Consider the following 14,852-nt stretch of genomic DNA (forward strand, 5'->3'; position numbering starts at 1 on the left):
AACGCGTGTTGTGTAAAGGGCTACCCATCTAACCTTCCGTCCTGGATTCTCCCTGCTTCCTGCTCTCCCTGGGATTTTCTGCCTGAAAGCCTCTCCATCCACTGAAACGTGGGCCACTGTTCTTATGTCCACCCCACTTGACTGTATGTTCCTAGAAATTAGGGGCTATGTCGTTTTATCTTCTGCTTCCTTTTTATGAAAAACTTTAAGCTTACAGAAAAGTGGAAAAGATAGCACAGCGAACACCCATATAAGCACCACTTAATCTTAGCACTTTCGCCTTTTTGTGTCTTCCCTCAATTTTTCTTGCTGAAAATATTTAAATGTGTCATTTTCTTTCATCGCTGAAGACTAAACACACATCTCCAGAAGTATACCCTCTTTGTATCTACAACAACCTCATTCTCGGCGAAAAACATGGCTGTAGTTTTCTAATACCATTGAATTCCTAGGCCATATTCAAATTTCCTCCTTCATTCTCAAAATATATTCTATGTCTTTTTTTCTCTCTGCTCAGATCACATTAAGGATCATAATTATGCTTGATTATGTCTCTTAAGTTTCTGCCAATGTAGAACAGCTCCGAGCTATTTCCCTATATTAGGCCAGTTGTGTTATAGAATCTTCCACATCCTGGATTTCGTCTGTTCCCTCACGGAATGATTTCACACGTTCCTCTCCAGCATCTGGTTGACCCACTGGTAAAACAGGACTCAGAGGCAGATTCAGGGGTGAAGCTGGGGCCTCCAACTTCCTCCCCTATAAACAGGCATTTTCCGGGGTGCCTGAGTGGCTCAGTGAGTTAAGCACTCGACTCTTTTTTTTCTTAGTTTTTAATGTTTATTTATTTTGGGGGGGGGGGAGGGGCAGAGAGAGAGGGACAGAGGACCTAATGCAGGCTCTGCACTGTCAGCACAGAGCCCGACGTGGGGCTCGAACTCACGAACTGTGAGATCAGAACTTGAGCGGAAGTTGGACGCCCAACCGAGCGAGCCACCCGGGTGCCCCAAGCGTCTGACACTTGATTTCATCTCAGGTTATGATCTCACAGTTCATGACAGAAAGCCCTGCATCAGGCTCTGCCCTGACAGTGCGGAGCCTGCTTGGGATTCTCTCTCTCCCTCTCTCTCTGCCCCTCCCCTGCTCACGCACACATTCTCACTCTCTCAAAATAAATAAATAAAAAGAAGTATGCGTTTTTCCATCGAGACTGGCGTGTGTTCTCTGAGGTCGTATTTTGGCACCAGGAAAATACCCCATCAGCTTTCTCGGAATGAGTTTAGCACGCATGGACGGTCCTTACCTGAATCGGGTGTTTCAGCAGCAGCTGCAAATGGTGATTTCCTAAGTTCGTCATCCCTCACACATTCACCAGCTGGCAGGCTTCTGAAAGGAAGGCCTCCCCCTCACAGGCGGGCTATATGTTGTCCCCCTGAACTGCTGGAAAAGCAGGATGAATCCTTGATTATTCATTTTTTCCCTCCAAATTTGTATTTATTAAATTCCAGCTAGCTAACATCCAGTGCAGTATTGGTTTCAGGAGTAGAATTCAGTGACTCATCACTTACATACAACACCCAGTGCTCATCCCAACAAGTGCCTTCCTTAATGCCCATCCCCCGTCTAGCCCATCCCCCACCCACCTCCCCTCTGGTAACCAGCAGTGTGTTCTCTAGAGTTAAGAGTCTGTTTCCTGGTTTGTCTCTGTCTTTTTCCCCCTATGTTCATTTGTTTTGCTTATTAAATTCCACACATGAGTGAAATCATATGGTATTTGTCTTTCTCTCACTGACTTATTTTGCTTAGCATTATACTCCCTAGCTCCATCCACGTTGTTGTAAATGGCAAGATTCCATTCTTTTTGATCACCAAGTAATATTCCATTGTGTATAAATACCACATCTTCTTTATTCATCAGTTGATGGATATTTGGGCTCTTTCCATGGTTTGGCTATCGTGGATACATCAGGGTCCATGTATCCCTTCAAATCAGTATTTTTGTATCCTTTGGGTAAATACCTAGTTGTGCAATTGCTGGGTCGTAGGGTAGTTCTATTTTTAACTTTTTGAGGCACCTCCATACTGTTTTCCAGAGCGGCTGCACCAGTTTGCATTCCCACCAACACTGCACATCCTCGCCAACACTTGGTTCTTGTGTTCTTGATTTTAGCCGTTCTGAGATGTGTAAGATATCTCATTGTAGTTTTGATTTGTGTTTCCCTGATGATGAGTGATGTTGAGCATTTTTTCATGTTTCTGTTGGTCATTTGGATGCCTGCTTTGACATCTTCTGCCCATTTTTTGACTGGATTATTTGGTTTTTGGGTGTTGAGTTTTATAAGTTCTTTATGTATTTTGGACATTAACCCTTTATAAGATATGTCACTTGCAAATATCTTCTCCCATTCTGTAGGTTACCTTTTAGTGTTATTGTTTCCTTTGCTGTGCAGATGCTTTTTATTTTGATGAGGTCCCAATAGTTAATTTTTGCTTTTGTTTCCCTTGCCTCAGACCTATCCAGTGAGAAGTTGATAACGGCCAATATCACAGAGGTTACTGACTGTAGTCTCCTGTATGATTTTAATTCTTTCCTTGCTCACATTTAGGTTTTTCATCCATGTTGAGTTTATTTTTGTGTATGGTTCTAAGAAAGTGGTCCAGGTTCATTCTGCATGTTACCGTCGAGTTTTCCCAGCAGCATTTGTTAAAGAGACTGTTTTTTTTCCATTGGATATTCTTTCCTGCGTTGTCAAAGATTGACCACATAGCTGTGGGTTCATTTCTGGGTTTTCTATTCTGTTTCCATTGATCTGAGTGTCTGTTTTTGTGCCAGTACCATACTATCTTGACGATGACAGCTTTGTAATACAGCTTGAAGTCCGGGATTGTGACGCCTCCTGCTTTGGTTTTCTTTTTCAAGATTGCTTTGTCTGTTCGGAGTCTTTGCAGTTCTATGCAAATTTTAGGATTATTTGTTCTGGCTCTGTGAAAAATACTGATGGTGTTTTGATAGGGATTGCATCAAATGTGTAGATTCCTTTGGGTATTATAGACATTTTTAATTACCAGTTTCAGAGTCAGGACTTGATGTCATAGTTCCCTCCAACTGTGGAAAACGAGTTGTTTTTCTCTTTTGGGAGTTCCATTATGGATTCCTGAACTGTTTTATACATTTGATGTGTTTGAATCAATTAGGATATTGTTCTTTTGATGTTCAGATTTTACCAGCTTCGGACCTGAGAGCCCTCCCACTGGTTGTCTAGTGACACAAGAGTGTTGTGTAACAAACAACAACATACCCTCGGTGACATGCAGAGTAAGCATTTATCTTTCACGCAGCTGGTTGGCCATGGCAGAAGCCAGGAGGGGCGAGTCAAACTATACAAGTGCTTCTCAGGTGCCTGCTTGTTCACAGTCCAGTGACCAGTTTAGGTCATGCATCTGAGCCCACGTTCAAGAGGAAGAGCCTGGCGAAGGCAGACACAAAGGCCGTGGGCAGGAGGGAGGGAAGCATTAGGGCCATTTTGCCGTCTACCGTGGTCTTATGGTCTGTGTCCCCATCGGTCACCGAACACTTCCTTGCTGGCTGGCCGCTAAGATATTCCAGGTTCATACTGTATGTTCTGTGCCTCAGATCGAGAAATGCCCAGGTCTTTAGAGATCCCTTGTGCTTTTTACTGAGAATGATAGCTTGGGATCCTGTCTTAGAGTACAATGCTGTGGTTAATGTGGAACTTAACAATAGCCAACACACGATAATTATCATCTGATTGGCAATGTTAATTGTAATTGTCCTTAAGTCAGGGAACACGGCAGATTCATGGTGCATACTGATTCTGTTTAGTGAGAAATGGTATTATTTCTAGACCACAGCGTGGACGCTAGGGATTACAGATCAGTTTTTATATCTTATGGCCATCACCTAGCTGTTGAGTTTCTTCGGAAACATGCTATATGCTATGTGTTATCGGCATACGTGAATACAAGTAATTTGTATCCGAGAAGAAAATAAAATAAGCAATAAGTAGGATAGAACGCTGTTTCTATTAGCAGCTGTTTACAATTAAAAGAAGATAATTAAAGAAAAACCAGATCTTCATTTACATGCACTGTTTGTTTCTCAAAGTCTATTTCTCTGAAGCAACTCTTTGTGATATTTATATAATCAATTGTCAGTCAATTTATATAATCAAGACCAACCAGGGGCACCTGGTGGCTCAGTCAGTTAAGCGTTTGACTTCAGCTCAGGTCACGATCTCATGGTTTGTGGGTTCGAGCCCCATGTCAGACTGTGTGCTGACAGCTCAGAGCCTGGAGCCTGCTTCGGATTCTGTGTCTCCCTCTCTCTGCCCCGCCCCCCACTCATGCTCTCTCTCTCTCTCTCTCTTTCCCTCTCAAAAATATTTAAAAAAAAAAAAAAAGACCAACCAGCAGGTCTAAGTCATCCTTGGCGACGGGAACCACGTATCTCGATGGCTAAGAAATCTCTAGTACCACAAAATGCCATCCATTTAAAATTTCTTCATCATGGGAAAGACCTTTGAAAGGTTTCTAAAAAATACATTACTGTGTCAGGCAAAAATAAGCAACATACGAAGCCAGCTGATATATGATTCTCAGAGGAAATGACTGGAACGTCATCTTATTTTTGGAAGAGCGAGAAAAACAACTTGTTACATTGCTATATATTTTTCTATCACAATCGGGGGAAAAGAATAAAATGAAAAGCAATCACCTCCCTTGTGTTGGCTACCAATGTCGTCGCTTTCTTTAATTATGTAGCTTTGGAGAACTGCCGAAGCCACCCAGAACAATTAAATTAATGACATATTTTACATGCCGAGTACTTGACATGAACAATACGTCGCAGAGGGTGACGCCGTGCGAGACTTTCTCCGGGACATCTTTTCCTCACAACCTCACCCTCTGTGTTTCTCAGAATCCCCGGTGAGCCTGGCTTTTCAGTGTCGCCGTCCCGTCCTCAGAGTGTCCAAATGCACCTTACACTCCCCTCTGGGGTATCTTACTGCACTGCAGGGACGGGGAGAAAGGAGCTATCTCAGAATCTCACCACGAGGCACTAAAGGCAGAATTGCGAAGCGGCCCTACCCACCCCTGCTTCCTTTGACCTTGTCGGCCGGGGCAGCCTCTCACACAGCGCGTCTGCCTACGGAGTCGCAGGCGGGTTGCACATTTGGCGAATCAGACAGACGGGTGATGGTGTGAATTTGGTGAACGCATCACGCGTTTTTAGCCCCCGGTTTCCCCTCAGTCATCATGCTAGGTTTTAGAGGTAGAAAGTCCAGAAGGTGTGGCCTTTTCCCCGTGCGTCCCGCTCTCTTTGCGGAGGAGACAGAGTTGTCACAGCCAATGAGGAGCGTAAAGCAGGAGTGGGGTGCGGGGCAGAGCAGAGCGGGGTTAATCCTGCCTGGCAGACGCATGGCAAGCTTTGCAGGGGAGAGGCCTTTGTGGGAAGAGCGGACAGAGGTTCCCCGGAGGGAGTGGGAGAGGGCATTGCAGGCTGGGCAGTGGTCTGAGGCATCACCCAGGCACAGAAGGCACAACATGGTTCAGGACGCTTGATGGGGGGGGAGAGGGGGGTGACAGCAAATTAAAATGGGAAGAGACACCCAGGCCTGGATGTGAAGGACCTTGAATGTCAGGCTGAGGAGTTGGCCAAAGCAGTCTCTGCCAAAGGACCTAGAAAAAAAAAAAAAAAAAATAGAAGCACGTCCTCGTGTGCACAGAGCATGGAGCGAAGGGAGTGAGCCGTCAGAGGCGTCCAAGGTGAAGGTGGCGGTGGGCAGACCCAGGGCAAGGGCACCGCAAGCCACGAGGACCCATGGCTTTGAGCCATTCAAGACGCCCTCAAAGGGGTAGGCGCGGACGAGGGATGGAATATTGAAGACGAGAGACAAAAAGGAGGCAGAGATGATTCCGGATCTTCTCCTGAGACAAGAGTAGCAGCTGACACGCACCCCAGAGCCTGCCCTGATCCAGGCGTCATTTTAAGTTCATCTCGAGTCTCCCGTACATAATGTCTCTGAATCTTCACATGCACGATATCGGGTGTATACTATTATTTCTCCCGTTCTGCAGGACAGAAATGGCCTTTCCAAGCAGCGTTCTGCAGAACAGACAAGCATTATGAGGGATGGAAAATACGGTGAAAAAATAAACCTTGCAAATCACCAAGAAGGTGAGAGAATTCTAAACTTGCACTCATCTGATAAAATAGTTACAAGATGTATAACTCAAAATCTGGAGGATGAACAGGAGAAAACTAATGGATCCATCATCATACCAGAATGTGTCAATGCAGTGGGAGGCTTTGTAAGAGAAAGTGAAGCGTGCAAAAAAATGGGCTGAGAAGGAGGCAAGTTAATGAATGGTACAACCCGCACGGTTCAATTAAAGACCAAATAGAGAACCCTGCATCTTCCGGTTAGAAAATATCCATTCCGTCAAGAAACCTTCCACAAAACCGAACCCCGCCTCAGGCTATAAACCAGAGTCAACAAATTTCACAGAGTGGATAGTACGAGTTTTTCTAACACATGTAGCAAATTACAAGCCAATAACAAAAAGACGAAGAAGAGTGTCTTACATACGTTTGCAAATTACAAATTCCAAGTAAGTCCCAGGTTGAAAAGGAAAGCATGACAGAAACTAAAAATGCACGGAACAGAGCACTAATGAGAAAACTACCCATTAAAACTTGTGGGTTCAGATAAAGACATAATTCAGGAAATTTATGGCACCAGTCGTGACTCTATAAGAAAAGTGGAAATGCTGAAATTAATAAGCTAAGTGTCAAACTGAAAAGATAAGAAGGGGAGGGGGTAACGAGACAGGGTGGAACAGAGATTAGTAACACAGAAACCAGCAGTGCCCTGGCGTCTCTGACCCGTGAGCCACACACGCCCAGAAGACAAGCAGAGCAGTTCAGCTGTAGGTAACATACCGGCATTGAGTATAAAAGGCTGCTGCCCAAAGTTGGTGGTCCGTGTCTAGCGAAGAAAATTACCTGGTGTTGCATAGGAAACCACATTTATTAAAGAATATTAACATAGTCCAGCATGTCCAGAAACTGACAACCGTCATGTCTAGGATATAGCACAAAATTACCTTACTTACAAAGAATGCCCCCCCCAAAAAAGGAGGGGAACATACTTTCAGTATAAAAGAAAATTAACTGAGTCTGACTCCAGAATGAAACAGATTTTGGAACTGATGGGGCAAACATCCTAAAAGTGTATATATTTCCATGACACACAAGGAAGTACGTATGTTTTCCGTGAATGAAAATGTCAGCAGGGAAATGAGAAATCCCCGCAGAAAAGTAGAAACAGTAGAAAGAACAACATGGAAAATCCTAAACATAAGAACGCAGATTCTGAAATGTAAAAATTCACTGGGTGGACTTGACAGTCAAATAATCATGACAAAGGAGAGACAAAGCAGCTGTGATGACAGCTCAATAGAAATTATTCGAGGTGAACAGAGGGAAATTTTTTTTTTAAAGAACGGAGCATCAGAGAGTGTTAGATAATATCAAGGTCCCCAATATGTGTGCAGCTGGCACTCCAGGAGAGGAGAGGGATAAAACAAATAGAAAAAAATATTCGGCAAATTAAAGGCTGAAGATTTGACAAAGACATACGTTTGCAGACAGGAGGCTCAGCAAACACCAAACAGAATGAACACAAAGAAGTCTAATCAAAAATGCACCATAGCTGGGCTGTTAGAAACCACAAGCAAGAAGTCAGTCTTGAAAACAGCGAAAGAAAAATGCATGGAAACGGTGTCAGGGAAAGAACAATTAAAAGCCGCTTCTTGTTAGAAGCCATGGTGACCAGAAGGACGTGGCATGAAATTTCCAAAGGAAAAGGAAACACCATCAACCTAGAAATCTATATGAAGAGACAATATCCTTCAGAAGTGAAGGAAATCAAAGGCACTCAGGTAAGAGCAAATTCAAGGAACTGGGTGCCGGCGGGTCCGTACAAACACACACCTCGAGGAAGTTCTCAAGAGGCAGGAAAATGATGCCTGGTGGAAACTCAGGTCCTGGATCAAGTCTAAAAAGCGTCAGAAAGGCGAGTGATGGGCAAATGCAACAGACTTTTTTTTTCTTTCTGACTTTTTCTTCTTCCTCTCTTTATAAATGAGGTACTGTTATAAACAGTAATTATGACATCTTGTGGAGTATGTAAAGTATCTCGATTCAATACACATGACGATTATAACAGCATGGGGCTGGATGCGGGCTGAAAACTTGATAAATTTCTGTATTTCACCAGAGCTGGTACACTATTAACTCATTGTTGACTGTGGAAAGTTGAGTATGTATTCTAGTCCCTAGGATAAGCACAAAAAATTTGCAAAGAAATACAGCTAAGGGGCGCTTGGGTGGCTCAGTCTGTTAAGCATCCGACTTCAGCTCAGGTCATGATCTCGCAGTCCGTGAGTTCGAGCCCTGGGTCGGGCTCTGTGTCGACAGCTCAGAGCCTGGAGCCTGCTTCGGATTCTGTGTCTCCCTCTCTCTCTCTGCCCCTCCCCTGCTCATGTTCTGTCTCTCTCTGTCTCAAAAATAATAAAAACATTAATTTTTTAAAAAAATACAGCTAAAATAGGGAAATTAAAATTCTGAAAAATATGCAACAATGAAGTGAAAGCCAGAAATAAGTGGAGGAAACAAGTAGAAACTAATCACACACACACACACCCCTACACCCCCCCACCCCCCACCCCCACCTCCACACACACACACCCCACACACCCATACACATACACACCCACCCCACACACATACAACGCCCTCACACACACACATACACATAAACACACGTTAGACCAAATGCGGCCGTATCAATCATTTCATTAAATATGCATACAGGACATTCACCAGGTTAGACCATATTACGGACCACAAAAATGTCTTAATGAGTTTTCAAAGACTGAAATCATGTACCGAGTCTTCTTTGATCCAGTGAATTTAAATTAAAAATCTATAAAACATAAAAGGGCCAGAATAACTTTACATACTTGCAAATTAAACAACATGTTTCTGAATAATCATTGGGCCAAGCAGATATTACAGGGAAGATTAGAATTAATTTGAACTGAATAATAATGTAACTCAGCATATCCAAATTTGTGAGATGTAGCTAACACCATCCATAGAGGGAAATTTTTAGCGTTCATCAGTTTTATTAGAAAGGATGGGGGGCGCCTGGATGACTCAGTCGGTTGGGCATCCGACTTCGGCTCAAGTCATGATCTCGCAGTCCATGAGTTCGAGCCCCGCATCGGGCTCTGTGCTGACAGCTCAGAGCCTGGAGCCTGTTTCAGATTCTGTGTCTTCCTCTCTCTCTGACCCTCCCCCGTTCATGCTCTGTCTCTCTCTGTCTGAAAAATAAATAAACGTAAAAAAAAAGAAAAGAAAAGAAAAGAAAGGATGGAAAATCAAACCAAAGATGTAAGCTCCCACCTTAACAACCTGGAAAAAGAAGAGAATGAAAACCAAAGCAAGCAGCAGAAAGGAGTGAAAAAGGAAAGAGCGTAAATTTATGAGATAAAGAGTAGAAATGATAATACCGTTTGGATTAATCCAGTCTGCACAGGGTGGTCCCGTCAGCGACTGGTTATTGTGTGAAATGCCTTGACCATCAAGCTGGCTCAGTACTCCCACCTTCGCTCGGACAGACAGTATTTCTTCTCCTCGTCGCATGCCCAGCCCTGTACCAGCAACCCGTCCTTCAGAAAACGTGACCTTTCACTGGCGGTAGAGACACACGTGCCTACAGATACACTTCTGCAATCATCCCGATCGGTGTGTTTTATTACTTTCCTAAGGGAATAAATGAAAGGTTGGTCATGCAAAGGTTGGTCACCGTCTCTGAGGACCGGATGTATGGATTCAGGGGTATGCGTGACCAAGAAACTGCCGACTCTTCCAGGGGTAGCAAGGAAGGTTGTGGACGAACTCGAAACAGTCTTGCAGGGTTTGGATGTGTGAGCACGCGTGCATAACACGGTTCACCCAAGCTGTACATACAGGAAATCACTACCCACAGTGCGAATTACTGTCCATGCCTTTTGGTAGTAAGTTTCTTAATCTGCTCCACGTGTCCACTGTGTGTTGGGCTCAAGAAAGCTCTAGAACGTCCGAAAGACTTCATGGGCATGGGCACTGGTGTTTTATATGCCAGTGTGTAGCGTAGGAGCGAAGATTCGGAGAGAAGCTTCACATGAGGTTATGTTGAGAGCAGCTGTATATGCTTTACCAGATTGAAAGGACCCTTTGATGAATCACAGGATTCTATTTTTGTCGGAATAGTTGACTTGTTCTGTGTAAGTGTCCGTCAGAAGCCTGCTGCGCTCCTTAATGTTTCGTTTCTTTTTTATTTCTTCTCTTGTAGATAAAGAATTCATCTACAGAGAACAGAAAGGAAATGTGATACTACAGAATGTTGAAACAAATATTTCTACGGTGTTAATAGAAGGCAAAAAAATTGTAAGTACTCTCTCTAATGACCGGGATAATTTCAGTTTTCCCTCCTGCAAGTCAATAAAGCAGAAAATGACTTTGGGTTTCAACTTTTAGGAGGAGCCTGGCAGAAGCAATAAACTTGTAACACTATAGCCTGAGCAGCTAAAGATAATGTGAAATTGAAACCACACTAATTTAATAAGATGAAAGCAGTTTCTTTCGTGTGCGGGACATTTCTCGGCAGGTGTTGGAAACAAGTGTTGCATATCACATGTAATTGGAAGATCACGTCCTAGGGCTTTAGACATTTACAGAAAAATTGCAGTAATGCACAGAGAATACTTCAGGAGGGCTTGCTCAGTCTCGTTTAAAAAAAAACACCTCATCTCCACATGCACAGGGAATATTAATGTAGGCACGCTGACTGCGCTTCGTCTGAACACGTGAAGTGATGTTTAGGCTTTAAAATAAGTACTGAGTGGATGCGAATGCCAGTCAGTGCCTCATAATCTGGGAAAACCCATTTTCCCCGAGATTTAAGTAGCATCGAAATTTGGAGTTCATGTACAGTTGAAAATACTTACTTAAATTTTTTTAATGTTTATTTATTTTTGAGACAGAGGGAGACAGAGCGCGAGTGGGGGAGGGGCAGAGGGAGAGGGAGACACAGAATCCGAAACCAGCTCCAGGCTCTGAGCTGTCAGCACAGAGCCTGACACGGGGCTCGAACCCACAAACCGCGAGATCATGACCTGATGTTACTTTAAATAAACACGGAAGAGTGGCACCTGAGTGGCTCACTCGGTTGGGCGTCCGACTTCAGCTCAGGTCATGATCTCGCGGTTCGTGGGTTCGAGCCCTGCGTGGGGCTCTGTGCTGACAGCTCAGAGCCTGGAGCCTGTTTCGGATTCTGTGTCTCCCTCTTTCTGCCCCTTCCCTGCTTGCTCGCTCTCTCTCTCACACACACGCACACACACAAAATAAACATTATAAAAATTTTTAAACAAACAGAAGAATACAATATCATCTTTACACTTCAATTAGCAACCATCGACATCATCCCTGTGTATTGAAAAGGCTGGGAAGTGAGCACTGAACTATGAAAATCATTCATCTTGTTGGGTGGGGAAGACTTTGTATATTATTTTTCATGGTGATGAATTCCATAATTGTTGTTTCGATGCCGTTTTACTCAATAATTTTAATCGGATTTTTAAAAATTCAGTATCACGTTTCAAAGGGATTAGACCTCTCCATCAATGAATATGTGAGCACTGCAGACAGTTCAGAAAGTACTTGGAAGGGAAAACACGTAAATTAAAAAAAAGAGTCCTGCCCCTCTGCTTATGGCAAGTTTTCTCACTTTTTATGTCTTTCCCTGTTTTAATTACTTATTTAAATTACTAAGTTAACATTTAAATAAAAAGTCTTTTTGTTTCTTTAATTTATGCTCGCCTTTGATTTTGTATAATCATTAGACTGTAGGATTTGAATTTTTATCTGTCTCTAAAAATTAATGAATTCTGACTCCTCACAGAGAGGGACATGATTACAAGTATTATGAGACCCTTTCCAGAATCAAGAGCTGTAATGGGTTCATGTGTTGTAGAGGAACTCGGGAATCTGTTGAGATAAGAACTTGAGACCACTTTTTTCCTTTTTCCCTTCATCCAGTATGCTGAGCTTTCACAATTAGCGTTCACTTTACTTTATTCTGTTTCATTTAATTTCCATCAAGGGCTCCGTGTGTGTGTTCTCACATTTGGAGGAGGAAGAAGCTCACTGCCGGGGCTTCTGCTTGCCCTCTGCGGAGCCCTGCAGGCTGGCTCCCACAGGTGGGCTCCTGCAGGTGCGCCCCAGGTGGGCCCCCGCAGGTGCAGGTGAGCCCCAGGTGGGCCCCCGCAGGTGCAGGTGTGCCCCAGGTGGGCCCCCGCAGGTGCAGGTGAGCCCTAGGTGGGCCCCCGCAGGTGCAGGTGCGCCCCAGGTGGGCCCCCGCAGGTGCAGGTGTGCCCCAGGTGGGAGGGGTCCCAGCCCCTGCCTGGTGGGCCCGTCTCCACTTTTGCTGTCATCCTCCTGGTCTGCATGACACAACCAGCCAACAGCCCTGCGGCTGGACAAGAGAGGCCGGCATGGCCAGCGAGCGTTTCCACCCTGAGGCTGGCTGCGCTTCCCACCTCAGTAAAAACCAGGAAGGGGAAATAGCCTTGTTTTTGTCTGCAGTTGAGAAGGCAAAAGCCAGCGGCCCGAACGCCCGTGAACTGTTTTGTTTGGCCCACAGACTGGTTTCTTGCAAGCTGGAAGCCCAGGTTTCTGTCTTTTCTTGAAATACAGGAATAGCTAAAAGCAGCGAGACATCATTTTCTCAGACAGCAGAATTTGGCGAGCGGAACGGGGTAGCAGCTGTCCGGTCCCCACAGCGACCACACTCGCTGACTTCTAACCAGACCGGCCTCTGAGTTTCCAACCCCCTTGGTCCAGGAACAAAGGGCTGGCATAACAAGTCGCCGTCGTTTGCAAGAATGTTGTCAAAAGCCATGTCACGCACGGTGTCTATTCTAGTTTGGTTTCTGTGTCTGCAGCGTTCGGTCCAGCCGCCGTCGCCGTCCCTCTGCGTTTTTTTTCTTCCTCCCCCTCGCGTCTCAGACACATTTTCTTCTTGTTCCTCTTCCCTTTCTTTTCCCCTCTTCCTCTTTTTCCCCCTGCTTATTAAAAGAACAGAAAACAAAAATATTTTTTCCTTATTTTTATTTCCTAGGCTTGTCTCTCTCTCTTTTCTTTTTTTAAGCCGGGAAGTATAACATTGTGTACCTGTGTCTTTAAAAGACCTGCAAAGAAAGAAAGTAGCAGCTTGATTTTCCTGGCCCTGCACCTGCTACGCTGTGCAGGTTTTAGGTGGTCTGATGTCACCCTTCTGTCACCCCTGTGCTCTCATCTGACATTAAAGTGTGTCCTCTGAGCAGGGCCCTGGGCTGGCCGAGGTGGGTGGGTGGAGACCAGGATTAGGGAAACAGTTTTACTCTCTGGGACCTTTCCACCCAGATCTAGAAGAGGCAGGCATTTGTGACGTCTGTGCTGCCGTAGAGGCAGGAAGGAGAGAAGAGAGTCGATGTCAGCGGTAGATAGGGTGCAGAGAGGGACGTCCAGCAGCCCCCGAAAGGTGAGTACAGTTTGAAGACAAGCGGGAAGCAGCATCCTTGCTGCACAGCGAACAGGCTGAGCAGTGAATGTCCCGTGGGCAGGCAGGGCGGCCAGTCACCAGCTCCGGTGCAGGTCACGTGGGAGCGGTTGGAAGGCCGTGGCTCAGGGCCCCGGGAAAAGGTCAGGGAGCAAGCCGCGGAGCGCCTTACCCAGGGGTCTAGCCTTTTTACTCTGCAGGAAACTGAAAGGGATGGGACTGTTGAGGTCGGGTCTGTCTAGGGAAATAAAGCTAGAGCCACGCGACGGGGGTGCAGGAGGGAAAGATGAGAGGCGAGGGGCCCCCTGGGACTGCTTCGGGCCCAGGTGAGGCTGAACCAGGTCCTGGTGAAAGCAGTGACTGGGGAAACCAGGAGGGACGAGTCTGCGTCCCGTCGCAGAGGCAACATTGACGAGTCCGGCTGCGCGGTGCACGAGGGCCACCGAGGCTGTAGCCACGGTCTGCGTCCACCGGGGGCGTGGGCGCGGGTCTCAGACACCCGGAGTGGGGAGCAGTCAGGGCCATGGAGGAGAAAACCAGGGCTAACCGAGGAAGGAGGGGGACGCAGCAGGGTGCACGCGGGGTTCATTCAACACGCAAGGCTATGTGAGTGCTCACGCGCGTTTCCTTATTTAATTGAAACCCTGCGAGCGGCGGGCGGGATATTCTTCCCACTTTACCGAGGTTTATGGAGGCCAAGAGGTCTTTTTCTGAGTCACGTAGCTGGTAGCTGAGAGCCCCCAGGGCTGGTCCCGAGCTACATCATTTCTAGATGGCCTAAGGGGTCTTGGGGCCAGTGTCCCACGGCGCAGGAGGGTGCCACAGCCTCAGGTGCGGGGCTCACGCTGTGAGGCCACCGCTGCCTGTCCCGGTGGCCACTGCACATTGCCCCGAAATAAGGATCACCCCTGCAAAACACTGTGTCAGGCCAGCCTGATGCAACACCTGCCGAGGCAACCGTGCGGATTTACCTGTTTGCGAGGTGAGAGCTTTTCTCGGTGGTGGGTCTACTCTGCTCTGTCCGGCTGCATTTTCAGGTTTCTTCCGGCTCTCACCACCAGTGCAGGGGCGGCACCTGCTTCGATCTGACTCCAAATTTAATGATTTTTAGGGTGCATCAAGGGCCCAGATGCAGACAGTGGCTGCCTTCCCCGGGAGGACCCCCAGGAGCACACGCGCCCT

At 46.0% G+C, this 14,852-nt stretch overlaps 1 protein-coding gene across 1 annotated transcript in view; it reads left to right on the forward strand.

Moving 5' to 3' along the window:
* Positions 1-14,852, forward strand: part of DPP6 (dipeptidyl peptidase like 6) — a 713,986-nt gene that overhangs the window by 417,804 nt on the left and 281,330 nt on the right. Inside the window, exon 4 of the mRNA XM_047850332.1 lies at positions 10,425-10,519. Within this exon, the coding sequence (XP_047706288.1) occupies positions 10,425-10,519 (95 nt within the window). The remainder of the gene's footprint in view (positions 1-10,424; positions 10,520-14,852) is intronic.

The sequence above is a fragment of the Prionailurus viverrinus genome, chromosome A2, assembly GCF_022837055.1.
Source record: "Prionailurus viverrinus isolate Anna chromosome A2, UM_Priviv_1.0, whole genome shotgun sequence".
NCBI classification, from domain to species: domain Eukaryota; kingdom Metazoa; phylum Chordata; class Mammalia; order Carnivora; family Felidae; genus Prionailurus; species Prionailurus viverrinus.